Genomic DNA, 27,224 nt, shown 5'->3' with positions numbered 1-27,224 from the left:
GGTTGATGATATCGTCTACGATTTTGTCCACTAATAAAGAGATTCAGGCACAGAAATTGAGGGAAAAAAGTATTTGATCCCCTGCTGATTCTGTACGTTTAACCACTGACAAAGAAATGATCAGTCTATAATTTTAATGGCAGGTTTATTTGAACAGTGAGAGACAGAATAACAACAAAAAAATGCAGAAAAACACATGTCAAAAATGTTATAAATTGATTTGCATTTTAATTAGGGAAATAAGTATTTGACCCCCTCTCAATCAGAAAGATTTCTGGCTCCCAGGTGTGTTTTATACAGGTAACGAGCTGAGATTAGGAGCACACTCTTAAAGGGAGTGCTCCTAATCTCAGTTTGTTACCTGTATAAAAGACACCTGTCCACAGACGCAATCAATCAATCAGATTCCAAACTCTCCACCATGGCCAAGACCAAAGAGCTCTCCAAGGATGTCAGGGACAAGATTGTAGACCTACAAAAGGCTGGAATGGGCTACAAGACCATCGCCAAGCAGCTTGGTGAGAAGGTGACAACAGTTGGTGCGATTATTCGCAAATGGAAGAAACACAAATGAACTGTCAATCTCCCTCGGCCTGGGGCTCCATGCAAGATCTCACCTCGTGGAGTTGCAATGATCAAATCAAATCAAATCAAATTTTATTGGTCACATGCGCCGAATACAACAGGTGCAGACATTACAGTGAAATGCTTACTTACAGCCCTTAACCAACAGTGCATTTATTTTAAACAAAAAAAGTAAGAATAAAACAACAACAAAAAAAGTGTTGAGAAAAAAAGAGCAGAAGTAAAAATAAAGTGACAGTAGGGAGACTATATATACAATAGAATAAAGTGACAGTAGGGAGGCTATATATACAGGGGGGTACCGTTGCATAGTCAGTGTGCGGGGGCACCGGCTAGTTGAGGTAGTTGAGGTAATATGTACATGTGGGTAGAGTTAAAGTGACTATGCATAAATACTTAACAGAGTAGCAGCAGCGTAAAAAGTATGGGGTGGGGGGGCAGTGCAAATAGTCCGGGTAGCCATGATTAGCTGTTCAGGAGTCTTATGGCTTGGGGGTAGAAGCTGTTGAGAAGTCTTTTGGACCTAGACTTGGCACTCCGGTACCGCTTGCCGTGCGGTAGCAGAGAGAACAGTCTATGACTAGGGTGACTGGAGTCTTTGACAATTTTGAGGGCCTTCCTCTGACACCGCCTGGTATAGAGGTCCTGGATGGCAGGGAGCTTTGCCCCTGTGATGTACTGGGCCGTACGCACTACCCTCTGTAGTGCCTTGCGGTCAGAGGCCAAGCAGTTGCCATACCAGGCGGTGATGCAACCAGTCAGGATGCTCTCGATGGTGCAGCTGTAGAATTTTTTGAGGATCTGAGGACCCATGCCAAATCTTTTTAGTCTCCTGAGGGGGAATAGGCTTTGTCGTGCCCTCTTCACGACTGTCTTGGTGTGTTTGGACCATGATAGTTCGTTGGTGATGTGGACACCAAGGAACTTGAAGCTCTCAACCTGTTCCACTACAGCCCCGTCGATGAGAATGGGGGCGTGCTCAGTCCTCTTTTTTTTCCTGTAGTCCACAATCATCTCCTTTGTCTTGGTCACGTTGAGGGAGAGGTTGTTGTCCTGGCACCACACGGCCAGATCTCTGACCTCCTCCCTATAGGCTGTCTCATCGTTGTCGGTGATCAGGCCTACCACTGTTGTGTCGTCGGCAAACTTAATGATGGTGTTGGAGTCGTGCCTGGCCATGCAGTCATGGGTGAACAGAGAGTACAGGAGGGGACTGAGCACGCACCCCTGAGGGGCCCCCGTGTTGAGGATCAGTGTGGCAGATGTGTTGTTACCTACCCTTACCACCTGGGGGCGGCCCGTCAGGAAGTCCAGGATCCAGTTGCAGAGGGAGGTGTTTAGTCCCAGGATCCTTAGCTTAGTGATGAGCTTTGAGGGCACTATGGTGTTGAATGCTGAGCTGTAGTCAATGAATAGCATTCTCACGTAGGTGTTCCTCTTGTCCAGGTGGGAAAGGGCAGTGTGGAGTGCGATAGAGATTGCTCAATGATCATGAGAACGGTGAGGAATCAGCCCAGAACTACACAGGAGGATCTTGTCAATGATCTCAAGGCAGCTGGGACCATAGTCACCAAGAAAACAATTGGTAACACACTACGCCGTGAAGGACTGGAATCCTGCAGCGCCCGCAAGGTCCCCCTGCTCAAGAAAGCACATATACAGGCCCGTCTGAAGTTTGCCAATGAACATCTGAATGATTCAGAGGAGAACTGGGTGAAAGTGTTGTGGTCAGATAAGACCAAAATCGAGCTCTTTGGCATCAACTCAACTCGCCGTGTTTGGAGGAGGAGGAATGCTGCCTATGACCCCAAGAACACCATCCCCACCGTCAAACATGGAGGTGGAAACATTTTGCTTTGGGGGTGTTTTTCTGCTAAGGGGACAGGACAACTTCACCGCATCAAAGGGACGATGGACGGGGCCATGTACAGTCAAATCTTGGGTGAGAACCTCCTTCCCTCAGCCAGGGCATTGAAAATGGGTCGTGGATGGGTATTCCAGCATGACAATGACCCAAAACACACGGCCAAGGCAACAAAGGAGTGGCTCAAGAAGAAGCACATTAAGGTCCTGGATTGGCCTAGCCAGTCTTCAGACCTTAATCCCATAGAAAATCTGTGGAGGGAGCTGAAGGTCCGAGTTGCCAAACGTCAGGCTCGAAACCTAAATGACTTGGAGAAGATCTGCAAAGAGGAGTGGGACAAAATCCCTCCTGAGATGTGTGCAAACCTGGTGGCCAACTACAAGAAACGTCTGATCTCTGTGATTGCCAACAAGGGTTTTGCCACCAAGTACTAAGTCATGTTTTGCAGAGGGGTCAAATACTTATTTCCCTCATTAAAATGCAAATCAATTTATAACATTTTTGACATGCGTTTTTCTGGATTTTTTTATTTATTCTGTCTCTCACTGTTCAAATAAACCTACCATTAAAATTATAGACTGATCATGTCTTTGTCAGTGGGCAAACGTACAAAATCAGCAGGGGATCAAATACTTTTTCCCCACACTGTATATACAATAGTATGTGGACACCCCTTTAAATTAGTGGATTCGACTATTTCAGCCACACCTGTTGCTGACAAGTATATAAAATCAAGCACACAGCTATGCAATCTCCATAGACAAACATTGGCAGAAGAATGACCTTACTGAAGCGCTCAGTGACTTTCAATGTGGCACCGTCATAGGATGCCACCTTTCCAACAAGTCAGTTCGTCAAATTTCTGCCCTGCTAGAGCTGCCCCGGTCAACTGTAAGTGCTGTTATTGTGAAGTGGATACGTCTAGGAGCAACAACGGCTCAACTGCGAAGTGGTACGCCACACAACCTCACAGAACGGGACCGCCAAGTGCTGAAGCGCGAAACACGTAAAAATTGTCTGTCCTCGGTTGCAACACTCACTACCGAGTTCCAAACTGCCTCTGGAAGCAACGTCAGCACAATAACTGTTCTTTGGGAACTTCATGAAATATGTTTCCATGGCCGAGCAGCCACAGACAAGCCTAAGATCACCATGCGCAATGTCAAGCGTCGGCTGGAGTGGTGTAAAGCTCACCGCCATTGGACTCTGGAGCAGTGGAAACACATTCTCTGGAGTGATAAATCACGTTTTACCATTTGGCAGTCCGACAGACGAATCTGGGTTTGGCGGATGTCAGGAGAATGCTACCTGCCCGATTGCGTAGTGCCAACTGTAATATTTGGTTGAGGAGGAATAATGGTCTGGGGCTGTTTTTCATGGTTTGGGCTTGGCCCTTTAGTTCCAGTGAAGGGAAATCTTAACGCTACAGCATACAATGACATTCTAGACGATTCTGTGCTTCAAACTTTGTGGCAACAGATTGGGGAAGGATCTTTCCTGTTTCAGCATGACAATGCCCCTGTGCACAAAGCGAGATCCATACAGAAATGGTTTGTCGAGATCAGTGTGAAAGAACGTGAATGGCCTGCATAGAGCCCTGACCTCAACCCCATCGAACACCTTCGTGATGGATTGGAATGCAGACTGCGAGCCAGGCCTAATCGCTCAACATCAGTGCCCGACCTCACTAATGCTCTTGTGGCTGAATGGAAGCAAGTCCCCGCAGCAACATTCCAACATCTAGTGGAACGCCTTCCCATAAGAGTGGAGGCTGTTATAGCAGCAAAGGGGGGACCAACTCCATATTAATGCCCATGATTTTGGAATGAGATGTTCGACGAGCAGGTGTCCACATACTTTTGGTCATGTAGTGTATCTTTATGGGTTCAGATCTATTTTGTATGTAGCTATCTAGAGTTACTACCATAGTCACTGTAGATACTACAGATGTTTGGAAAATGGAAGTGTATAAACTAAGGCAGACTAACAGGGAATAGCCAAGTCCCCTTGCTGTTTTCCACCTCACTAAAGCCTTGTTTGCTCACTCTGGGGGAATCATGGCTTTACTGCTGCCTGGGAGATTGTACAGAACATTGCATGTCTCTGATAGAGAGTCTGTCTGCAATCCTAACACATTCTTTATCTAGTGTTGAAATCCACATGCCCGCTTTCACCATTCACTAGGAGAGGACTATACAAATGGCTGAAAAAGAGCCAGTTTTCAAGTAATTTAGTATGCCCTTGTTTAAATATGGGGATATTTTCCTCTCCATTTAAGAAAAAGCCAGCAGGAGGTGGGGCAACTTTCCTCTTCCCACCTGCTATTTTCTGTCTTGAAAAGAAAAGAAAAAAAATCAGCATATCACTTTGGGCTGTTTTCCTCAAACCATAGAAGACAGACATGGCTTCAAACAGCCAGTTATAGTCTCCCCTGGAGAAATACTGTACAGCAGTGTTATTCACCATTTGATTGAACCCCATGCAGTTTTTACCTTTCTGAACTTTTATTTTCATATGGTAGTGGTTTTGGATCTCAACACTGTGTTGTTGTTTTAGAGGGTGATACAATAATTAATACATCAGGGAATGGCCAATGCAACTGCTCTATTGTTCATTACTTTTTAAATGCTTTTTGCAATTATTCTCCAAATATGTATCACAAAAACATCATCATAATGCATCTTCCAATAGATGCAAACATGCTGTCCCCTAAACCCTGCTAACATCTTGCACATTTGGTTCATATCCTATTCTGTATTCTGGTCTGATATATTCAACAAATTCAAGTCCTAACCTTTGACACAAATCCACTCTCTGCAATATCTGCAATGCCACCTGACATAAAGCTATTCGCTGCTCTGGCACCCCAATGGTGGAACAAGCTCCCCCATGACGGCAGGACAGTGGAGTCACTGACCACCTTCCGGAGACACTTGAAACCCTACCTCTTTAAGGAATACCTGGAATAGTATAACAGTAATCCTTCTACCCCCCCCCCTCCCCCCATTAAAAAAAGGGTGGTTGTCCCACTGGCTGTCCTAAGTTGAATGCACCAATATGTAAGTCGCTCTGGATAAGAGCGTTTGCTAAATGACTTAAATGTAAATAAACTCACCCAAAAGTGGTCTCTTACTTCCCCTCCTAAGCAACAGGCTTTTTACTTCTTAGTAAGTGGAAGCATTCTTCCCCTTCTTTATATGATATGCTTTCTCTACTCTATTTCACTCCCTCCCTCCCTTCCTCCTTTTATTCCCACTCTCTCCCTCTCCTTTTTATCTTTCTCTCTCTGCCTCTGTCTTTCGCCCAGTGCTATGATGCTATCGACTCTGAAGGTGATCGGTACTGAGAGTCCTGGCAGTGTCTGGGAGTGGGCTCAGAGGAGTGGTGGTGAGGAATGGAGCGTCTCTGCTGGCCTGTAAAATATTCATCAAACTGAGTGGGATGAGGGGGACGGAGGGAGGAGATGGAAAGGAGTCCACTGGGAATATCCCATCATAGCTCAGAGTAGACGGTGGGGAGAGGGAAGGAGGGATGTAGAGAGGAAAGAAGGGAGCAGTGAAGGGAAAGAAACACTCATTGTGTGGGAGATAGAATGTTCAAAACCCAGGCTCGCGAATGAAAGAATGTGGGTTTGTGATGGAACGGTAAAGAGAGGATTCATCACAAGGATATCATATAAACAATGCCAACCACACAGCTAATGATTGTAGTAATAAATCATGTTATTCTGACATCCTAAATGTATTTGAGGATTTAACTGAATTACAGAGCATCAAGGTATGTAGTGCTGGATCTCACCTGCGAATCCACTAAAGTGGAAAAATACAAGTCAACAGCACCTGTTCTTTTCACTCTCTTTCTCCTTCATTGTTAATTATTTATGTCTTAGGTCCTGTTGTCCCTATATCCATTAACTGATCATTAGACAACTCTGCTTACAGGCCTGTCTGGCTCAAGGTACTATCTGACAGGAAATCCATTGGAAGTAGATGGTATTGGGTGATCAATTCTGTCTCATTACTCTAGCTGTGACTTGTGAGAACTGTGTGGAGGTGGTTTAAAGGCCACAAGACGTGTTAAACTAAAGTCATTTTCTTATTGTGATCTTAGACAGTTGAATGTACGGTGTTTCATGATGTTGAAATAGCAAATACAGTAAGTAGTTGATATCTTCTTTATACACCACTTCAAAAAGGCAGGGTGTACTGTAAAAATGTATTTATGTGGATGAAAAAAATCTTTTTAGCTGTTAGGATTTTTTACACCGTATTATCCACATATTTTTTTGGTTTGTAGAATAGAGATTGCTGGTGACAGTTTATGGATCTCTCTTTTTACTGCCTGAACACAAATTAAAGGAAAGACCTACTGTGTGGCAGGCTTTCATTTAGCCATCTTCCCTGCGGATGCCTGTGGTTTACTTCAGTTCACTTGTTCCCGACAGTTGTTTGTTTGTTTCGTGACTAAATTTGACAAGCAACTATTGAGCCGTTATGCTTTTCAGCCATCATTAACACACTCAGCTTGACACACACAGGCACACGCACACACTAGCATTGCTATTTGAAGTCGTCCCTCTGGGAAGACTTTCAGTTTAACCAAAGTTTGTCATTAGTTTGGTGAGTCAACAGCTGTCGTCCAAACACACACAGTCAATAACAGAACAGAGAGCCATACTGACAGAACAGGAAGAACAGTGGGTTGTTATTGTCCCATCAAGACTTGTTATCTACCTGTGTTCTGACATGACGGATTAGGGCTCCAAGAGGCTTTGTGCTGCAATCTCTCTCCCTCACAGTAGTCAGTCAGCACTCAGGAGTCGAGAGCCTCCCTGTTCTTGCTTTGCCCTTCAGTTTAAGCGGGAAAGACAGATGTTCGCTAGATCAGGAGAGACAGATCTCAGGTTGGTAAGACTCTGATCGGAACTATGGCATTAAAAGCTGTGTCCTTTTTTAAGCCATTTGAATAGACATACTTCTTTAATGAGCCCAATTAACAATGCGTAACTTTGTTTACTCTCTTCGCTGTTCAATCAAAGTATTTTAAAGTGTTCTGTCTATGTCAACTAAAGTTCAACAACGTCAATTTATCTGTAAAGTTGGCATGGGAGTTGTTACAGATTTTCCAGATGACTTAGAATACCTGCTGCATCAACAAGCCAATAACAACATTAGCACTACAGGGTTAAAACCATTATCTGGGAAAAGGATGATGTGTGCCGACCAGTCACTGATGCCTGTCGCATGGCTGCTACCACAATTTAAATCGCAATCTCTCTGCCAGTGCTATGGCTGTTTGAGACAGAAGATTCATAACTGAGCAAGTTTTTGCACTTTACAGAGGCTGTTCTAAGTCTCTGGAACATTCCCTCATAAAACAATAGAGTGCTAATGGATTTAATTCACCCTGCAGAGGCATCCATTAACAGATGAGGGATGGCTGGGGCATATTAGGGCTCATTCAACAGCTAAGAGTGTGTGGATTAGTCATTTAGGACTTGTTCTCCACTCTGCCTGGCCTGTAAGGAAGGAAATACACATTGATGTATGATTAACCATAGGAGAGTGCTAAGTGCTTTCTACTGGTGGGGAATGCACTATGAGTGACTGGCGGTGATTGACTAGGGAGCTCCAAAGATGATAAACTGTGCAGACTTTTTAAGATGTGTGTTTTATCATTAGGGTGGGTAAAGAGGATTGATTCCCTTAAGTGAAGTGCCAACAAAGAGAGTAGAAAGTAAAAGGAAAGATGAACCCAACAACTCTGGAGGAAAATAAGGTAAACATTTACATACTGTATTCAAAAAGCAACTGGAACTTTCACTTTTCTTCTTCTGGTATACTGGTGTTCACCTGTCAATGTGGCCTGTCATCTTATAGTCAACAGTGCATTAGGGGAACCCTCCAAAACCACTGTCAGATCACGTAGGCCAACTGTAATGTGAAATAGATAACAATGTGCACAAAGACTGTTAAACTGCACACCGCACACAAATTCACTCATTCAACAGGAACATGCATTACATTGTAATACATAAAAAATAATTCCTAACTTCAGAAAATACATGTTCATTCATGAATGTATTCATAAAGCACTTGCTGACATCACACACTCATTCATTGATTCATTTATTAATAAAGAACATCTGGCACTCTAACCTTACACAGTCATTACAAAGTTCAGAGGGAGGGAGGGTAGCATGAAAGAGAAAGGAGTAGGGAAGTGTTTATGTGGGATAAATAGAGTATGAAGGAAGTAGGAAAACTAAGTTGTGCGGCAAATTTGAGAGAAATAAGCTTTTTGTGCTTATGGAAAATTTCTGGGATCTTTTATTTCAGCTCATGAAACATGGGACCAATACTTTACATGTTGCGTTTATCGTTTTCTTTTCAGTATACAGTGCATTCGGAAAGTATAAGTATTCAGACCCTTTACTCAGTACTTTCTTGAAGCACCTTTGGCAGCGATACAGCCTCAAGTCTTCTTGGGTATGATGTTACAAGCTTGGCACACCTGTATTTGGGGAGTTTCTCACATTCTTCTCTGCAGATCCTCTCAAGCTCTGTCAGGATGGATGGGGAGCGTCGCTGCACAGCCATTTTCAGGTCTCTCCAGAGATGTTCGATCGGGTTCAAGTCCGGGCTCTGGTTGGGCCACTCAAGGACATTCAGAGACTTGTCCTGAAGCCACTCATGCGTTGTCTTGGCTGTGTGCTTAGGGTCATTGTCCTGTTGGAAGGTGAACCTTCGCTCCAGTCTGAGGTCCTGAGTGCTCTAGAGCAGGTTTTCATCAAGGATCTCGCTGTACTTTGCTCCATTAATCTCTCCCTCGATCCTGACTAGTCTCCCAGTTCCTGCTGCTGAAAAACATCCCCACAGCATGATGCTGCCACCACCATGCTTCACCGTAGGGATGTTGCCAGGTTTCCTCCAGACGTGACGCTTCGCATTCAGGCCAAAGAGTTGAATCTTGGTTTCATCAGACCAGAGAATCTTGTTTCTCATGGTCTGAGAGTCTTTAGGTGCCTTTTGGCAAACTTCAAGCGTGCTGTCATGTGCCTTTTACTGAGGAGTGGCTTCCGTCTCGCCACTCTACCATAAAGGCCTAATTGGTGGAGTGCTGCAGAGATGGTTGTCCTTCTGGAAGGTTCTCCCATCTCCACAGAGGAACTCAGGAGCTCTGTCAGCGTGACCATCGGGTTCTTGCTCACCTCTCTGACCAAGGCCCTTCTCCCCCGATTGCTCAGTTTGGCCGGGCGGCCAGCTCTAGGAAGAGTCTTGGTGGTTCCAAACTTCTTCCATTTAAGAATTATGGAGGCCATTGTGTTCTTGGGGACCTTCAATGCTGCAGACATTTTTTGGTACCATTCCCCAAATCTGTGCCTCGATACAATCCTGTCTCAGAGCTCTACAGATAATTCCTTCGACCTCATGGCTTGGTTTTTGCTCTGACATGCACTGTCAACTGTGGGAGCTTATATAGACAGGTGTGTGCCTTTTCAAATCATGTCCAATCAATTGAATTTACCACAGGTGGACTCCAATCAAGTTGTAGAAACATCTCAAGGATGATTAATGGAAACAGGATGCAACTGAGCTCAATTTCCAGTCTCATAGCAAAGGGTCTGAATACTTACAGTTGAAGTCGGAAGTTTACATACACCTTAGCCAAATATATTTAAACTCAGTTGTTCACAATTCCTGACATTTAATCCTAGTAAGAATTCCCTGTTTTAGGTCAGTTAGGATCACCACTTTATTTTAAGGAAGTGAAATCTCAGAATAATAGTAGAGAGGATGATTTATTTCAGCTTTTATTTCTTTCATCACATTCCCAGTGGGTCAGAAGTTTACATACACTCAATTAGTATTTGGTAGCATTGCCTTTAAATTGTTTAACTTCGGTCAAACGTTTCGGGTAGCCTTCCACAAGCTTCCCACAATTTTGGCCCATTCCTCTTCAAAGAGCTGGGGTAACTGAGTCAGGTTTGTAAGCCTCCTTGCTCGCACACACTTTTTCAGTTCTGCCCACAAATATTCTATACGATTGAGGTCAGGGCTTTGTGATGGCCACTCCAATACCTTGACTTTGATGTCCTTAAGCCATTTTGCCACAAATTTGGAAGTATGCTTGGGGTCATTGTCCATTTGGAAGACCCATTTGCGACCAAGCTTTAACTTCCTGACTGATGTCTTAGATGTTGCTTTAATATATCCACATAATTTTCCTTCCTCATGATGCCATCTATTTTGTGAAGTGCACCAGTCCCTCCTGCAGCAAAGCACCCCCACAGCATGATGCTGCCACCCCCGTGCTTCACGGTTGGGATGGTGTTCTTCGGCATGCAAGCCCCCCTTTTTCCTCCAATCATAACGATAGTCATTATGGCCAAACAGTTCCATTTTTGTTTCATCAGACCAGAGGACATTTCTCCAAAAAGTACAATCTTTGTCCCCATGAGCAGTTGCAAACCGTAGTCTGGCTTTTTTATGGTGGTTTTGGAGCAGTGGCTTCTTCCTTGCTGAGTGGCCTTTCAGGTTATGTCGATATAGGACTCGTTTTACTGTGGATATAGATACTTTTGTACCTGTTTCCTCCAACAAGGTCCTTTGCTGTTGTTGTGGGATTGATTTGCACTTTTCGCACCAAAGTACGTTCATCTCTAGGAGACAGAACGCGTTTCCTTCCTGAGCGGTATGACGGCTGCGTGGTCCCATGGTGTTTATACTTGCATATTATTGTTTGTACAGATGAACGTGGTACCTTCAGGCGTTTGATAATTGCTCCCAAGGATGAACCAGACTTGTGGAGGTCTACAATTTTTTTTCTGAGGTCTTGGCTGATTTCTTTTGATTTTCCCATGATGTCAAGCAAAGAGGCACTGAGTTTGAAGGTAGGCCTCAAAATACATCCACAGGTACACCTCCAATTGACTCAAATGATGTCAATTAGCCTATCAGAACCTTCTAAAGCCATGACATCATTTACTGGAATTTTCCAAGCTGTTTAAAGGCACAGTCAACTTAATATATATATAATCTTCTGACCCACTGGAATTGTGATACAGTGAATTATAAGTGAAATAATCTGTCTGTAAACAATTGTTGGAAAAATTACTTATGTCATGCACAAAGTAGATGTCCTAACCGACTTGCCAAAACTATAGTTTGTTAACAAGAAATGTGTGTAGTGGTTGAAAATCGTGTTATAATGGCTCCAACCTAAGTGTAGGTAAACTTCCAATTTCAAATGTATGTAAATAAGGTATTTCTGTTTTTTTATTTTTAATACATTTGCAAACATTTCTAAAAACTTGTTTTTTGCTTTGTCATTATGGGGTATTGTGTGTAGATTGATGTAACGTAACACAATGTGGTAAAAGGGAAGGGGTCTGAATACTTTCCAAATGCACTGTATATCACGAGTAAGTATATCATTTTCATCTATTATTTGTTATTTGTAAACTTTGCCATGAAATGAGCAGTAGCAGTACAAAACCATCCTTACACCGGCACATTAGACAGCACATTCCTCACTAGCTAGATGCAGCAATTAAAGGGCCAGATGCGTATTTAAAGACCTAAGAAAAATTGTCTTCTGATGTGAGTTAAGCATTGACATGGACTCAGAACATCCAATTTCAATATTTCTCTATGAACAATTGTAATTTTGAGAGTGAAAAACTAGGAAAAATAAAACTGAGAAAACATAATTAGGGAAAATATGTAACATTATTTTTGAGAAAAGTATTACAGATTTTATAGGGGCCCCCTTAGAGTTGTAGGGGAGAGGATAATAATGTGCCTATTTGAATGTGTAGCTTGCAATTAGTTTCATTTTTTAAAAGTAGCTCTCATGCTAGAAAAGGTTGGAGATCCCTGCTATAGCCTGTTCTGTTCAGTTTAGTGTCACGCCCTGACTCTGGGGACTCTTATTTGTTGAGTCAGGGTGTGATTTTCTATGTTGTGTTGTTCTATGTTATAGGTTCTTGTGTGGGTATTTCTATGTTGGCCGGTGTGGTTCCCAATCAGAGGCAGCTGTCGCTCGTTGTCTCTGATTGGGGACCATACTTAGGCAGCCTATTGGCACTAGTGGGTTGTGGGATCTTGTTCCGTGTGAGGTATGTTGTTTGTGTACCTTGGACTTCACGTTTCGTTTCTTGTTTTGTCGTTGTGTTTATAAGTCACATAAACATGTATGCATATCACGCTGCGCCTTGGTCTGACCCGTCTATGAACGAACGTGACATTTAGAAGGAGAGCGCAAAGATGAGAAGGAGGACCAAAGGTTCACTTTGATAGTTTGCTACTACTAGGCTATCATTGATTTGATTAAAAACAATATGTTTCTTGTCCATTATGTATTTATCAGAGTTATTGACCAACCTCACAATAAGCCAGATTCACATAACTTACAATATGGTCCTGAAACAATCAATCAAAATGGACAGCTCATGGTGCTGAAAGTAGGCAAATTAGAGTAGGAATAAGTCATTTAAAACATATTTATTTTAATTAGACTTTACTAACAACAAGAGGGCTTTGTGTTGGAGCCTATTTCTTCCTATTTAAGAAATAAGAGGTAGGCCTACCTGTTTGACAGACAATTAGGCTATAAGCTGCTATATCCATAGATTTGTTGGTCAATTCCTCCACCCACCATGCACTCTTTAAATAGCCTACCTCGTGTAAATAGCGTGCTGGTGAATGGCTGTTAAGTTAAAACCAAGATTCGAATTGAGGGGGTATGAGAGGGAATGCCATAAATCAAATCAAATCAAATCTTATTTGTCACATGCGCCGAATACAACAGGTGTATACCTTACAGTGAAATGATTACTTTCAAGCCCTTAACCAACAATGCAGTTTTAAGAAAAAATCACACACAAATACGATATAAAATAATACTAAATAAAAGTAACAAATAATTAAAGAGCAGCAGTAAAAATAAGAATAGCGAGGCTATATACAGGGGGTACTGGTACCGAGTCAATGTGTGGGGGCACCGGTAATGGTAATTGGGGTAATAAGTACATGTAGGTAGAGTTATTAAAGTGACTATGCATAGATAATAAACAGAGAGTAGCAGCAGCGTAAAATAGGGGTGGGGGGGCAATGCAAATAGTCTGGGTAGCCATTTGATTAGATGTTCAGGAGTCTTATGGCTTGGGGGTAGAAGCTGTTTAGAAGCCTCTTGGACCTAGACTTGGCGCTCCGGTACCGCTTGCCATGCGGTAGCAGAGAGAACAGTCTATGACTAGGGTGGCTGGAGTCTTTGACAATTTTTAGGACCTTCCTCTGACACCGCCTGGTATAGAGGTCCTGGATGGCAGGAAGCTTGGCCCCAGTGATGTACTGGGCCGTACGCACTACCCACTGTAGTGCCTTGCGGTCGGAGGCTGAGCAGTTTCCATACCAGGCAGAGATGCAACCAGTCAGGATGCTCTCGATGGTGCAGCTGTAGAACCTTTTGAGGATCTGATGACCCATGCCAAATCTTTTCAGTCTCCTTAGGGGGAATAGGTTTTGTCGTGCCCTCTTCACGACTGTCTTGGTGTACTTGGACCATGTTAGTTTGTTGGTGATGTGGACACCAATGAACTTGAAGCTCTCAACCTGCTCCACTACAGCCCCGTCGATGAGAATGGGGGTGTGCTCAGTCCTCTTCTTTTTCCTGTAGTCCACAATCATCTCCTTTGTCTTCATCACGTTGAGGGAGAGGTTGTTGTCCTGGCACCACACGGCCAGGTCTCTGACCTCCTCCCTACCTTTTATTAAAGAAAATGGCAAAAAGCACAGGCCTAACCCTTGTTAGCTTAACATTTTGAAGAAAATAAAATGGATCAGATTATATAAAGTCATCTATAACAGCGCTTTGGTCCGCGATGCTTTATGCTAGAAATTGTTTCTAAGTAATCTAATACTGTCACTATCAATTGATTAAGCTATTCACTTTCTGTACAATAGAAGATGTTTAAACTCAGACAGCTTTTAGAGAAACACTTGTGACCGCTCGTTGGGTTAAGTTATGGAAGAAGAGTAGCCAGCAGTTAAAGCTTATATTTTTCTTTGTCGGTAGGCCTACTCTGTCTGGGGTGGAGAGGTAGGCCGAACTTTTGAACGTACCATGCTCAGATTCATAATGACGTCTCAGTTTTAATTATTTGCAAACAGGGACAGTTTCGTTGCAAACAAGACGCCCTGATTTGGCATTGGAGAAATATGATAAGATGAACACATAGGCCTATAAAGGGTTTAGGTAAAATATTTTATTTTAATTTCAGAGAGTTCCGTTTTTGTCCATGTAACCCTTATTATAAATAACGTTCACTCCCTTACTCCAATGTCTCTCGACCTGTGCATCTATGTTATACATTTCATTTGTAGGCTAGGTTGTAGCAACCTCATGATGGGTATAGGGCTCATTTAATTTGAGTATCATGTAGTAGCCTAAACCTATCGATGTTACATTGAGCGGGGTGAATGGAATATGAATGCCAGTCATCCAATATACTGTAATAGAATTAAGGCCATGCTCATATATTTTTTTTACAAAAATAGTCCTCGCTAATCTTAAACAGCACCGACCGCCTCTGGTGTGTGTGTGTGTTGAAAGATGGCAAGGCTGAGCCATCTAACTGCCCTTGGCATGGCACAAACTCAGTCGACAATCATTGTGTTTGTTTTTCAGCCCTCTCTCTAATCACATATGTATCATGTTGTACCATAACGTTGAGCAATGACCCACTCCCAGCTTTGCACAGTGAGAATGGAGCTCTCTCTTTACCTCTTTTTCTCTCTTTACCGCTCATAAATTATCCCTCTCTTTCTATCTTATTATTTCCCTCGTTCCCTCTCTCTAAAAAAGGTATCTCTCTCTTTCTTCATAAATGGGCTGTGACTCAAATCGTACGCCTCAAGTTAATAAAGACAGTGGCAGAAAGACAAATTATTTTTTACTTACAGAAGACATTAACATATTTCCATGCTGATGTTTATAGTTTTATGAAACACTTACTCCCCTTTCTGTGCCTTGCATCGCCAGATGTGCTCTTTCTTTACTCAATGAGTTTCTCATAGCATTGCTTCAGTCCTCCATCTGGGGGCGTGACTTCTGACATGCTGCGACAACTTCTGTCATAAGCCATCATAACAGCTGATGGGTTCACATAGCAACCATACCATTCTGTGTGATTCTTTCTAGGTGTTTGTTGTTTGTTACTTGACCAGAAGGCAGCTTCTTAGCAGGGATGTTTGGTCTCTTTATTTAACCTTTATTTTAACAGGGAGTCATGCTGAGACCAAGGTCTCTTTCACAGATGAGCCCTGTATACACATCAATATACACTATACACATCAATATACACTGAGTATACAAAACATTATGCTCTTTCCATGACAGACTGACCAGGTGAATCCAAGTGAAAGCTATGATCCCTTATTGATGTCACCTGTTAAATCCACTTCAATCCGTGTAGATGAAGGGGAGGAGACAGGTTAAAGAAGGATTTTTAAGCCTTGAGACATGGATTGTGTATGTGTGCCATTCAGAGGGTGAATGGGCAAGAAAATGCATGTCAATATTAGAAAGGTGTTCCTAATGTTTGGTATACTCAGTGTACATATTAATACACACATCAATATTCATATCAATACAGGAAAACCAAAACACAATCATAGAAAACAAACACACTATTCAGTAAAAAAGAGTTCAATCAGCCTTTTGAATTGCCCTAGAGGCCCCAGTTCATTCTACTTTAGAGAGCCTTGGAGATCGTTCCATAAGTAAGGTGCAAAGAAAATAAAAGCAGATTTACCTAACTCAGATCGAAGGGATCTCCAGAGTTAGCCAACCCTGAGACCAGGTCTGGTATCTCGTACGTTTATTTTTATTTTTACGTCTGTAAGTAACAATTAAGTAAGGTACAGCGTTTATGAAGCTTTATTAAGAAAAAGAGTGCAGTGCATCGATCTACTAGACTTCAAAGAGGGCCAGCCTACTTTCTGATACATAATGCAGTGATGTGTACTGAATCTATTGCCAGTAATAAAGTTTAGTGCGCTATGATAAACTGCGTCCAATGGATTCAATACAGTGGCAGCAGCATTCATATAGACAATATCTATAACCGGTATGAATGTCGACTGAATGATTTGTTTTCTGATATTTAATGAAAGGCATGACCTATTCTGTTCCTATAAAAGAAGCCCATTTTAATTCTTAATTTCTTAACTAACTCATACAACATACTTTTTGAATGATGGCTTTTTTTCAATCCAGATACCCAGATATTTATAAGTGGGGACACGATCAATAAAGGCATCATCCAATGTATACTGATCAAAAGATTAACACAACATGTAAAATGTTGGTCCCATGTTTCATGAGCTGAAATACAAGATCCCAAAATATTATTTCTCTCAAATGTTGTGCACAAATGTGTTTACATCCCTGTTAGTGAGCATTTTTCCTTTGCCAAGATAATCCATCCACCTGACAGGTGTGGCATATCAAGAAGCTGATTAAACAACATGATCATTACACAGGTGCTGGGGACAATAAAAGGCCATTAAAATGTACAGTTTTGTCACACAACACAATGCCACAGATGTCTGAAGTTTTGCGGGGGCGTGCAATTGTCATGCTGACTGCGGAAATGTCCACCAGAGCTATTGCCAGAGAATTGAATGTTAGTTTCTCTACCATAAGCTGCCTCCAATGTCGTTTTAGAGAATTTGGCAGTACGTCCAACTGGCCTCATAACCACAGACCACGTGTAACCACAACAGCCCAGGACCTCCACATCCGGCTTCTTCACCTGCGGGATGTTCTGAGACAAGCCACCCGGACAGCTGATGAAACTGTGGGTTTGCACAACCAAATAATTTCTACACAAATTGTCAGAAACCGTCTCAGGGAAGCTAATCTGCGTGCTCACCTTCGATGGCTACTGGCACCCTGGAGAAGTGTGCTCTTCACGGATAAATCCCGGTGTCACGACTTCCTCCGAGGCTGCCTCCTCTCCTTGTTCGGGCAGGCTTCGGCGTTCATCGTCACCGGCCTTCTAGCCACTGCCGCTCCTCATCTCATAATTCCATTTGTTTTGTCTTGTTTATTACACACACCTGGTTCATATCCCCTCATCAGTACCTGTATAAGTGTTCCCTCTGCCCCCTTGTCTTTGTGTGTGATTGTTCATTGTAGAGGATATATAGCTCGGTGGAGCTAGATTTGTATTGTGTATCGCCGGGATATTCAGCCGTGTGCCTTGTCTTCCCCAGTGCGCCATTTACCGCACTGGTGTTTATACGCATTGCTGCATACCTCTGTTTATTTGAATAAACCATGTATTCCGTGATTTCCTCTCCTGCGCCTGACTACGTCCAACATCACCCACTGTAGAATCACACACCCGAACAACATGGAGTCAGCAGGAACCGGGAATATGTCTGGAGTCGTGGAGCGGGTCCGGGAACATTCGAACATGCTAGCCAGCTTGGGCGAGGCAATGGATCGGGTTCTCCAGGTCGTCCATCACCTGGAGAGGAGAGGACCCGACCCTTCGAGACCTGCTGAGCGACTGGATCCAGCCACCCACACCCCAGCACCCAGAGGGATTCACCTTTCCCGACCGAGGGAGTACGACGGGACAGCGGGAGAAGGTGTCCGCCCGCGTATCCTGCCTCTCGGGCAAAACCCTGGAGTGGACAACTACGGGGAGTTCGCTCGCCTCTTCCGGGCCATCTTTGATCACCCTCCCGAAGGGAGAGAGGCGGGCGAGCGGCTGGTCCATTTGAGGCAGGGGACGAGGACTGCGCAGGACTTTGCCCTGGAGTTCAGGACTCTAGCGGCTGGGTCCGGGAGGAACGAGCGGGCCCTCATCGACCACTTCCGGTGCCACCTGCGAGAGGACGTCCTAAGGGAGCTAGGCTGCCGGGACACCACGTTGTCCTTCAATCAACTGGTAGACATGGCCATCCGGTTGGACAACCTGCTGGCTTCTAGAGGACATCCTGGGAGGGGCCTGCCCCGTTTCACTGTTGTGTTGGGTCTTACCTGGTTAGCACTACACAACCCCACCTTTTCATGGCCGCAGAGGGTTCTCACGGGGTGGTCGCGAGAGTGTCAGGGTAGGTGTCTGGCTGTTTCTGTTGGTGCAACCACGGTGGAAAGTCCAGACACTAGCTCCACCGTGCGCATTCCCCCCGAATACCTCGATTTGGTGCACACGTTTTCCAAAACGCAGACGACCAAATTACCACCTCATCGGGCGGGGGATTGCGCGATAAACCTCCGGGTAGACGCTGTGCCTCCCAGGAGTCATGTATATCTAATATAATATTTTTTTGTGAAGAAGAAAGACGGAGGTCTGCGCCCTGGCATTGATTACCGAGCACTTAACAAGGGGACCATTAGTTATAGTTATCCTCTACCCATCATTCCATCTATGATCGAGTCAATGCATGGGGAGCGTTTCTTCACAAAATTAGATCTCCGGAGTGTGTACAACCTGGTGCGTGTCCGAGAGGGGGACGAGTGGAAGACAGCATTCAGCACAACCACAGGGCATTACGAATACCTGGTGATGCTGTACCGTTTGATGAATGCTCCATCAGTGTTCCAGTCCTTTGTGAACAAGGTGTTTTGGGACATGCTTGGTTGCGATGTGGTGGTCTACATCGATGACATTCTGGTATATTCCGCTACACGCGCCGAGCATGTGTCCCTGGTTCGCAAAGTGCTGGGCCAACTTTTGGAACATTACCTTTATGCCAAGGCAGAAAAGTGTATATTTTTCCAGCAGTCCGTCTCCTTCCTCGGATACCGCATTACCACCTCAGGTGTGGAGATGGAGGGAGACCGCATTTCAGCCATGCGTGATTGGCTGACTCCAACCACAGTAAAGGAGGTGCAGCGCTTTATTGGCTTTGCCAACTACTATCGGAGGTTTATCCGGGGCTTTGGCAAGGTCGCAGCTCCCATCACCTCTCTGTTGAAGGGTGTGCCGTCCCGGCTCCGCTGGTCTGCTGAGGCTGACAGGGCCTTCAGTAACCAGAGGGTTCTGTTCACCTCAGCCCCGGTACTGGCCCATCCCGATCCATCACTACCGTTCGTAGTGGAGGTGGATGCGTCCGAGGTAGAGATAGGCGCTGTCTTATCTCAACGCTTGGGCAGCCACCCAAGCTCCGCCCCTGTGCCTTCTTCTACAAGAAGCTCAGCCCGGCGGAGCAGAACTATGACATTGGTGATCGGGAGCTGTTGGCTGTTGTCAGAGCCCTGACCGTGTGGAGGCACTGGCTCAAAGTCAATAAAAAGGGCAGGACAGTGCTTCCTCCTATTCATGACCTTTAACACATCATTCAACATCAAGGTTGCAGCAGAGATGGTGATATGACCCTGCCTGAAACCAGACTGGTGAACACTTAGAAAACATACAGTGGGGAAAAAAAGTATTTAGTCAGCCACCAATTGTGCAAGTTCTCCCACTTAAAAAGATGAGAGAGGCCTGTAATTTTCATCATAGGTACACGTCAACTATGATAGACAAATTGAGAAAAAAAATCCAGAAAATCACATTGTAGGATTTTTTATGAATTTATTTGCAAATTATGGTGGAAAATAAGTATTTGGTCACCTACAAACAAGCAAGATTTCTGGCTCTCACAGACCTGTAACTTCTTCTTTAAGAGGCTCCTCTGTCCTCCACTCGTTACCTGTATTAATGGCACCTGTTTGAACTTGTTATCAGTATAAAAGACACCTGTCCACAACCTCAAACAGTCACACTCCAAACTCCACTATGGCCAAGACCAAAGAGCTGTCAAAGGACACCAGAAACAAAATTGTAGACCTGCACCAGGCTGGGAAGACTGAATATGCAATAGGTAAGCAGCTTGGTTTGAAGAAATCAACTGTGGGAGCAATTATTAGGAAATGGAAGACATACAAGACCACTGATAATCTCCCTCGATCTGGGGCTCCACGCAAGATCTCACCCCGTGGGGTCAAAATGATCACAAGAACGGTGAGCAAAAATCCCAGAACCACACGGGGGGACCTAGTGAATGACCTGCAGAGAGCTGGGACCAAAGTAACAAAGCCTACCATCAGTAACACACTACGCCGCCAGGGACTCAAATCCTGCAGTGCCAGATGTGTCCCCCTGCTTAAGCCAGTACATGTCCAGGCCCGTCTGAAGTTTGCTAGGATGATCCAGAAGAGGATTGGGAGAATGTCATATGGTCAGATGAAACCAAAATAGAACTTTTTGGTAAAAACTCAACTCGTCGTGTTTGGAGGACAAAGAATGCTGAGTTGCATCCAAAGAACACCATACCTACTGTGAAGCATGGGGGTGGAAACATCATGCTTTGGGGCTGTTTTTCTGCAAAGGGACCAGGACGACTGATCCGTGTAAAGGAAAGAATGAATGGGGCCATGTATCGTGAGATTTTTAGTGAAAACCTCCTTCCATCAGCAAGGGCATTGAAGATTAAACGTGGCTGGGTCTTTCAGCATGACAATGATCCCAAACACACCGCCCGGGCAACGAAGGAGTGGCTTCGTAAGAAGCATTTCAAGGTCCTGGAGTGGCCTAGCCAGTCTCCAGATCTCAACCCCATAGAAAATCTTTGGAGGGAGTTGAAAGTCCGTGTTGCCCAGCGACAGCCCCATAACATCACTGCTCTAGAGGAGATCTGCATGGAGGAATGGGACAAAATACCAGCAACAGTGTGTGAAAACCTTGTGAAGACTTACAGAAAACGTTTGACCTGTGTCATTGCCAACAAAGGGTATATAACAAAGTATTGAGAAACTTTTGTTATTGACCAAATACTTATTTTCCACCATAATTTGCAAATAAATTCATTAAAAATCCTACAATGTGATTTTCTGGATTATTTTTTCTCATTTTGTCTGTCATTGTTGACGTGTACCTATGATGAAAATTACAGGCCTCTCTCATCTTTTTAAGTGGGAGAACATGCACAATTGGTGGCTGACTAAATACTTTTTTCCCCCACTGTAGCTAGGAAGGATCTAAGTTGATTCATGATTTGAACAGTTTTGCTAGGCAAGACAATTTTGAGATAGGGCGATAATTATTTAGGTCGGAAGGATCACCACCTTTGTGGAGCGGGAGCACATGGTCCGCCTTCCAAACCCTGGGATTAGCACTAGAGATAATCACAAGTAGGAAGTTGTTGAAATGAAAACAAAAATTCACTAGAAGTTGACTGATCTTCCATCGAGCCAACTGGAGGCTGCAGAGGAAAGAGTAGTCGACTGACTGACCAGGGTCAATTAAACCACCATTAAAAAAAAAAAGAATCCTGATTAAAAGCATCACTTATCACATTTTCTTCCTTAGGCAGGGAAGGATAGGAATTTCCAAGCAGATCACCAGCAGAGATAGAACTTAAAAAGTAACTTGATTTAGCTTTCTTAATTGAGGAAGTACATCTATTTCTCAATTGCCTGAAAGAATGCACAATCAGCTACCGAGTCAGTTCTTCTAGGCTTGGCCCAGGCCTGATTTCTCATCATAATGAGATCTGAAGGTTCTATAGAGAACCAAGCATTTGTTCTATTTCTAACTCTAAGGCGTTCAAAGGGGGTGTGTTTGTCTGCCAGAGATATACAAATATATGAGAAAAGTTCTAGAGCCAATTCAGGGTCAGGCATACAGCTGATAGAGGAAAGCTCAGAGCAATACATGTAATGAAAAAATGCCTGGGGAGAATTTTCAAAAAACATAATGTTGTTCTGTTTGTTATCTCTAATACATGCAACAGGACAGTGATCACTGATGTCATTAGCAAAGACACCACTCAACAAGTACTTGTGGGGGCTATTTGTCAAAATGAGGTCAATCAGCAAGGAGTTTGCTGGGTTTCTTACATGAATCCATGTAGGTTTGGAGATTAGTTGAGTCAGGTTAAAGTCAAGACACATATTCTTCAAATGAGCAGAGGCCGGGGTAAACCAATCCAGGTTAAAATCTCCTAAAATAACTAATTCAGATGACAGAAAAGCTTTTAAATATTCAGAAATAGTATCAACAGCATCCTATTATAGCTGCTATAGTAAAGAGGTTGTGAGGGTATGTTAAATCCCTGGCCCTTCAGTCTCCATCAGCCCCAAACCAAGGGGAATACCCTCATCACTCATGGCACTGTGCTATCTAATGTAGGCTAACACTGACCCAGTGGCAAGTTACATCTAATATGGCTCTGCTATTGTGAAGGATTGTTCCAGGACATCTGATCTTGCTATCTCATTCCTTTCATATTTCTCATCTTTCTCCTCAGGTGTTCACTCGCTATGGGAAGTGTTACACGTTCAACGCGGGTGGTGAGGGCCACACCCCTCTCGTAACTACAAAGGGAGGGATGGGTAACGGGCTGGAGCTCATGCTGGACATTCAACAGGATGAGTACCTCCCTGTGTGGGGAGAGACAGGTGAGGACAAAAGTGTGTGTGTGTGTGTGTGTGTGCGTGTTTGTGGTTTAAGTCCAGTTCATTACACAGCTCACACGTGTGTTGCTCTATCAAACAGACCACTCTAGCTGCTCGCTGGAGCCAGTGGGTTCATTAGTTAAATAAAAGATGCATGGATGGTGCAGTGATCCCTGCCTCTGTTCTCCTCCCCACAGACGAGACAACGTATGAGGCTGGGATCAAAGTTCAGATCCACAGTCAGGAGGAGCCTTCCTTCATCGACCAGCTGGGCTTCGGGGTGGCACCTGGGTTCCAGACCTTTGTTTCCTGCCAGGAACAACGGGTAAGGACATTACCCTTATTTGTTAGACTTTATTTCAACAAAGAAGTAATAATTTTACAATATGCTGTAATCACCACCTGTGTAACTGTTGTAGTGTTGAACACCTATGCAATTGTAGTTGTAGCTTATGTGTGTTATGTGTTTGTGTTCTAGCTGATATATTTGCCCCCACCATGGGGGGACTGTAAGGGGACACGGATAGACTCAGAATTCTTTGAGTCCTACAGCATCACCGCCTGCCGTATCGACTGTGAGACGCGCTACCTGGTGGAGAACTGTAACTGTCGCATGGTACACATGCCTGGTAGGTGAACCCTCCCACTCAGCCGTTTACCTAGTTTGGACTTTTTAAGTTTTCAAGTTCAACTCATATTGATTGATTCACTCTCTGTGTGCAGGAGATGCCCCATACTGCACCCCTGAGCTGTACAAAGAGTGTGCTGATCCAGCTCTTGGTAAGGAATAGATCCAGACTGCTGTTTCTTAGACCATAACAACTGTATTTTAGTCCCTATATCACTTACATGGACTAAAAAGAGAGGAAGTGGTAATGCTGTGGTCTTTCTCTTTGCTCCCAGACTTCCTGGTGGAGAAAGACAATGATTTCTGTGTGTGTGAGACGCCGTGCAACATGACCAGATACAGCAAGGAGCTGTCCTTCGTCAAGATCCCCAGCAAGGCCTCTGCCAAGTATCTGGCCAAGAAATACAACAAGTCAGAGCAGTACATAGCGTGAGTCTTGTGTTCCAAACACCAGATAAAAACTTTACAGTGGCTATAAGGTGAATGCACCAATTTGTAAGTTGCTCTGGATAAGAGCGTCTGCTAAATGACGTAAATAGAAATGGAAATGGAAATGGCAAATACATTTGCTTTGGGCTTTGGCCCTTGCATCTTTGACCCTCCAGTTCCATTTCCAATACACAGCAAGTAAATAAAGATTTTCTCTATCAGAACCTTCATATGTAAACTGTTTGCTGTTTAGATGTTGAATATGGTCTCTTTCTGTAACAGTGACAATATCCTGGTTCTGGACATTTTCTTTGAGGCTCTAAACTATGAGATGATCGAACAGAAGAAAGCCTATGAAGTAGCAGGACTTTTAGGTATTTCAATGATGATGAAAAAATCATTAATTTTCTTTTAAAGGATACTTTGTTGGAGATGTGTATCTTTTGGGGAAGTTTCTTGTCTTTGATAATCTTGTCCTTCTCTGTCCTTCCCAGGTGATATTGGAGGTCAGATGGGTCTTTTCATTGGAGCCAGTATCCTTTCTATTCTGGAGCTGTTTGACTACATCTATGAGGTAATCTTTTAATTCTCTCTAGTACTCTACAGTGACAGAAAACAACCACATGTCCGTTATGCTTTCTGCCTGACTCATTATTGTAAGCTTTTAGAAAAGCAGAATGAAACATTTATGCTTGCTACACATAACTGTCAAAGAGGGAGGCACATACACAGGAATGACTCCAAAAATATACACATTTTCTCTTACCTTTTCTCTCAAATCGAGAGCATCACTGACCTTTGTAGGGTGCATCTATGTTTCCTCACAGGTGATAAAGTACAAGCTCTGTCGATGCTCAGAGAAGAAACACAAGCACAGCAACAACGACCAGGGAGCTGTTCTGAGCCTGGACGATGTGAAATGTCACGTCAGTAACTTTCACTAAGCATTTGCAGCTCTCAGAAGAAGGCAGCCATATTGCTTCATGTCTAAACATCTCAATGAAGAATTTCATGTGCATGAAGCCAGGTTGTTTTTGTAAAAGAAAATGTGTTCTAAATGAACGTACCTGGTGAATGTGTGTGGGGGGATATGTCTAGTTTTACCTTGCACACAGCAGGATACAAGACAACCAATCCAATGATCCACATGTATCCATTGGATTTCATTGTCTAATGTAAATGGCTTTGCAACAGAACAATGGAATACCAAATCGAAGATCAAATATACAAAAGTGTTATCTCTAAAACTTCTGTTGATATTTTTTTCTGAGCAACAGATAAGAAAATATAGTTAAAATGGATATCAATTGAGGTTGTGTTGTTGTGTATCAGCTTGAGAAACATGTCTTCACCCCATCAATTTCCATCAAGTTGTCTTAAAATCTTAGTGTCTAATTTAAAAGGGTGCTTTCTACAAATGTTTAAAGCATATCTGCAAAAGGATACACTTTTAAATGCATGACTATATTGTCTGTTAACTCTGCTTTTCTCACTGGGTGTCTTTCATGAGTTTACAGGGTAGGTAGCATAAATGTAACCACATGTAACATATGGATTTTCATTAGTATACGCATCAAAAGTCAAAATGCAAAGTTACACCTCACTTTTCTATTTTTTGAGTATTACATAAAACCGATCAGAATTCCGAAGAATACCGAAGTCATGTTGGAAAATATTTTCCCGGGATGTGATGTAATATTGAGGACCTGGCAAGCCAGCCTATTCCATATAATGTAAACTCAGACAGAAATAACTTAAAATATATAACTTAAAATTAAACCAGATCATTTGCACTCATGACTACTGGTTTCAATTGAATTTTCGGCCAACTTACAAACAAATACTTTATGAATTTATTGTTACAAATCAATGTGCAAGGTTGCTAGCCAACTAGCCTGTTAACGGTATCCCTAGTAGCCTTTTAACGTTAGCCCTACCAGCCTGCTAACATCATGTCAGGTAGGTAACAATAGCTATTTAGCCAACTAGCTATTAGCCTAGCTAGCCTAGCCAACCACCACAAACACAACACAACTATAACCGCAGATCAAAAGCAAAGAAAGAGCACAGACTTACAGATTGATAGCTGGGGCCCATCCGATAGTAAAACTATTAAAAGAGTACAGGCTGAGTTAGCTACCAAAGCAAGGGGGAGGCGGGTGCTTCACCAGGGAGGGAGAGTCAGGGAAATCCAATTGCTATATTGCGAGAAAAATCCAAAATAGATAGATTCCAGATGTCAGTCAGCTAGTGGGCTAGCACTAAGCCAAGGTGGAAAAAGTTACTCACGTAGCCAGAGAACTTGCAGAAAAGTTGACAAAACAAAAAGGAGAACAGATGCGGTACTACACAATTACACAATGTTTTTCTCTTTCTTTTTGAGCCCACAGCAAGAAGGCACCAGAGCCTGACGTGCTAACAGGTTCCCACTAAAGAGCATGAGGATGCAGCATGGCCACACGTGCCCATTGTTTACATCACACTTCCTCCTGATTGGTGGATTGTAGCTCACCACAGTCAACACTTATTAATTAATCGTTTAGCAGACACTCTTATCCAGAGCAATTAGGGTTAAGTGCCTTGCTCAAGGGCACATTGACAGATTTTTTCACCTAGTCGGCTCGGGGATTAGAACCAGCGACCTTTCGGTTACTGGCACAACGCTCTTAACCACTAAGCTACCTGCCACCCACTTGGTCTGGAATGTAATTACATGCTAGCATGGCTAGTGGCTAACGATAGCCAGTTTGAGCAAACTACCGAGCTAGCATACAAACTCGGTAGCACAGAGTAGATTATCCATTTGACATTGAGAAATAGTGCATTGTGGGTAGTTTAGAAGATATCCGGAAATAAGTTAATAAATATGTATTAACCCAAAAATATAACTATATTTGTACTTATAGGTAACCAGATCATGACTACAACTAAGTTACAAAGTATTTGATCACACTGTGTTGTTACATTGGTGAGTAAAAACTCATGCTTCCTACCCTTTAAGTTTAACTTGTCTTTTTGTTTTGTTATTTGCTCATACTCCCACTCTTTTTTTTGTCACCCTATCCATTTCACATTATCCACCCCAGTCTCTCCATGACAATGCTCATCCACCACCTCCATACTCTGCCAATATGCTACTTTATCACACAGAGCGGAGTAACTCAGAGGACTTCGCCTGCTGAGCCAATCAGAACACAAGGGAGTAAGGAAGTGGAGCATTTCAGTTTGATTCAAAAGTAGACAGATGTCAGAGTATAA

At 43.4% G+C, this 27,224-nt stretch overlaps 1 protein-coding gene across 1 annotated transcript in view; it reads left to right on the top strand.

The window, feature by feature from the left end:
• Window positions 1-27,224, top strand: part of LOC311147776 (acid-sensing ion channel 1-like) — a gene marked incomplete at its 5' end in the record, with an annotated part of 71,353 nt that extends 44,129 nt beyond the window's left edge. Inside the window, 9 exons of the mRNA XM_084184553.1 lie at window positions 22,762-22,912; window positions 23,107-23,234; window positions 23,388-23,538; window positions 23,633-23,689; window positions 23,813-23,966; window positions 24,249-24,340; window positions 24,461-24,540; window positions 24,794-24,892; window positions 27,053-27,224. Of these exons, the coding sequence (XP_084040679.1) occupies window positions 22,762-22,912; window positions 23,107-23,234; window positions 23,388-23,538; window positions 23,633-23,689; window positions 23,813-23,966; window positions 24,249-24,340; window positions 24,461-24,540; window positions 24,794-24,892; window positions 27,053-27,148 (1,008 nt within the window). The 3' untranslated portion in view covers window positions 27,149-27,224. The remainder of the gene's footprint in view (window positions 1-22,761; window positions 22,913-23,106; window positions 23,235-23,387; window positions 23,539-23,632; window positions 23,690-23,812; window positions 23,967-24,248; window positions 24,341-24,460; window positions 24,541-24,793; window positions 24,893-27,052) is intronic.

The sequence above is a fragment of the Coregonus lavaretus genome (assembly GCF_964263955.1).
Source record: "Coregonus lavaretus genome assembly, chromosome: 20".
NCBI classification, from domain to species: domain Eukaryota; kingdom Metazoa; phylum Chordata; class Actinopteri; order Salmoniformes; family Salmonidae; genus Coregonus; species Coregonus lavaretus.
The sequence above is the reverse complement of the archived record's forward strand: the minus strand, read 5'-3'. Positions and strand labels throughout refer to the sequence as shown.